Source organism: Octopus bimaculoides, chromosome 5 (assembly GCF_001194135.2).
Source record: "Octopus bimaculoides isolate UCB-OBI-ISO-001 chromosome 5, ASM119413v2, whole genome shotgun sequence".
In the NCBI taxonomy this organism is placed as follows: Eukaryota; Metazoa; Mollusca; class Cephalopoda; order Octopoda; family Octopodidae; genus Octopus; species Octopus bimaculoides.
Genome location: NC_068985.1, coordinates 22,793,214 through 22,795,657, shown reverse-complemented (window position 1 = coordinate 22,795,657; position 2,444 = coordinate 22,793,214). Strand labels below are relative to the sequence as shown.

At 33.0% G+C, this 2,444-nt stretch overlaps 1 protein-coding gene across 1 annotated transcript in view; it reads left to right on the top strand.

Moving 5' to 3' along the window:
* LOC106879330 (very low-density lipoprotein receptor) overlaps positions 1–2,444 on the top strand; it is a 22,823-nt gene that overhangs the window by 7,526 nt on the left and 12,853 nt on the right. Inside the window, exons 2-4 of the mRNA XM_052968024.1 lie at positions 1,046–1,112; positions 1,460–1,530; positions 1,939–2,089. Of these exons, the coding sequence (XP_052823984.1) occupies positions 1,090–1,112; positions 1,460–1,530; positions 1,939–2,089 (245 nt within the window). The 5' untranslated portion in view covers positions 1,046–1,089. The remainder of the gene's footprint in view (positions 1–1,045; positions 1,113–1,459; positions 1,531–1,938; positions 2,090–2,444) is intronic.

The following is a 2,444-nucleotide window of genomic DNA, read 5'->3' as shown; positions in this document are numbered from 1 at the left end:
TATATATATATATATGCATGCAAGTGTGTGTAATTGGTGTACCATAACATATATCTAAACAGTACTCTAATAATCCTTTCTACTAAAGGCACATGGTCTGAAATTTGTTGGAAGGGGACAAGTTGATTACATCAACTCCAGTATTTACATTATTTACATTTGACGGATATTCGTCCTCATCTTGTTTGTTGTTAATAATAATAGTAACATCGATAGGAATGAGAACCCAGGTTCGAAATTTCCCCAAAACACCTGACAAAGGCTGGAGGGTATATCAGCCGAAACGTTGCGTTAACAACAAACAAGATGAGGACGAATATCCATCAAATGTAAATAATGTAAATAATTCCTCATCTCTTAAATATAGAACTGTATCAACTCCAGTGTTTCACTGATACTTAATTTATTGACCCTGAAAGGATGAAAGGCGAAGTCAACTCTAATAATATGCAGTCCTTGTCAGAAGTGAGAAATTAACTTAAACGAGAGAAATCTGACATGTGCATGAAACAGTAACTACAGAATGACACACTTTATCATTAGAGACACAAAACATAAATGCCACTTCATAGAAAGCCCATTTAAACTAAAATTACAAAAGTAATCCTTCTAATTTTTCATTTTTATATCTTCTGCAAGAAGCTTTGCAGCCATATGGTTTCCGCTTCAGTCCCACTACAGGGCACCTTCGGCAAGTGCCTTCCACTATAGCCCCAGCCCATCCAATGCCTTGTGAGTGGATTTAGTTGATGGTTGGAAGCTCATTGTGTATAATATACATGTGTGTTTATGTGTCTTTGTGTTTGTCCCTCCACCAATATTTGACAACCAGTGTTGGTTTGTTAATGTCCCTGTAATTTAGCAGTACAACAAAATCAACTGATAGAATTAGTATGAGGTTTTAAAAATAAGGATTGGAGCCAATTTATTTGATTGAACCCTTCAAACACTACCCCAGCATGACTGGGGCACTGCTGGAAGGATTTAGTCAAATGACTGAAATAAGTAAAAGATAAGAGGTAAGAAATTTGTTTGACTTTTTCAGCTCCAGTTACAACAACTGTTTCCTTGAATTGTCTACTTAACGAAATGTATTGTTCAGCATCAAAGGCGTAAGATAACTTGTTTTTTTTTACTCTCACGCTATTAACCATCTTAACTTTTATAACCAATGAATATGTTTCAATCATATGTGTTACGAATTAGTGATAGGAAAAGAAAATCTTGTTATAATTTTATACCAGGTGAACCCATCTTTCTGTTACCTATATTAGCTGTTACTGTGAAAGCATCGCTGGTTTTTCGTGCAATGAATTTTTCTGTTGATCACATACTAGAATGAATATCTTCTTTCATCAATTAGACAAAAAATATTTCCTTCTCAAAAGCAATAAATCAAAATACATACATATGTATTGCTTAAGTTGATTTCTATATAAACAAAATTTCATTTTAACAGCTGCATTTCACTGAGTTGGAAATGTGATGGAGAAAATGACTGCTCTGATGGAGAAGATGAGAAAGATTGTGGTATGTATAATAACTGAAATGATTTTAATTCAATGCAAGTGGCTATATTTGAATTTGTAAATATGATTATAACAAGCTTGCCACAATCCTGTAAGAGTGTAAAATAAATTATTCTGTATTATTTGTGAAAGTAACCTATAGTTGATAGTAAAGTTTCATCTCAGTTTTGGTCAAGCTTTAAGCATGTGTAAATATCACTAATGAATTATAGCTGAGATGTATCACATTCTCATTAAATTCCCAGTGATTGACTGATCGAGTTTTCAGGCATTGCTGAAGCATAAACTTTGCATTTTATATCTCTTACCCATCTCTACTTAAGCTTTCTGGGGCACTGCTTGAAGGATTTAGTCAAATGACTGAAGCAAGTAAATGATAAACGGTAAAAGATTTGTTTGACTGTTTCAGATATAGTTACAACTACAAAAGCTACAGTTACAACAACACAAGCTCCAGTTACAACTACACAAGCTCCAGTTACAACTACACAAGCTCCAGTTACAACAACTCTTTCCTTGAAATGTAAAGTTGGTGCAATGTACTGTACAGCCACAAAGACGTAAGATAACTCATTTTTTTCTTTCTCACCCTATTAATCATCTTAATATTTATAAGCAATGAATATGTCTCAATAGTATGTTATAAAGAAGGGGGAGGAAAATCAAATCTTGTTATAATTTTATGAAAGTTGAACATATCTTTCTGTTACCGATATTAACTGTTAATGTGAAAGTGTGTCTGGTTTTTCATGCAATGAATCTCTCTGTTGATCACATACTAGAATGAATATTTTCTTTCATCAACAAGACAAAAAATATTTCCTTCTCAAAAGCAATAAATCAAAATACATACATATGTATTGCTTAAGTTGATTTCTAAATAAACAAATTTCCTTATAACAGCTGCATTCCACT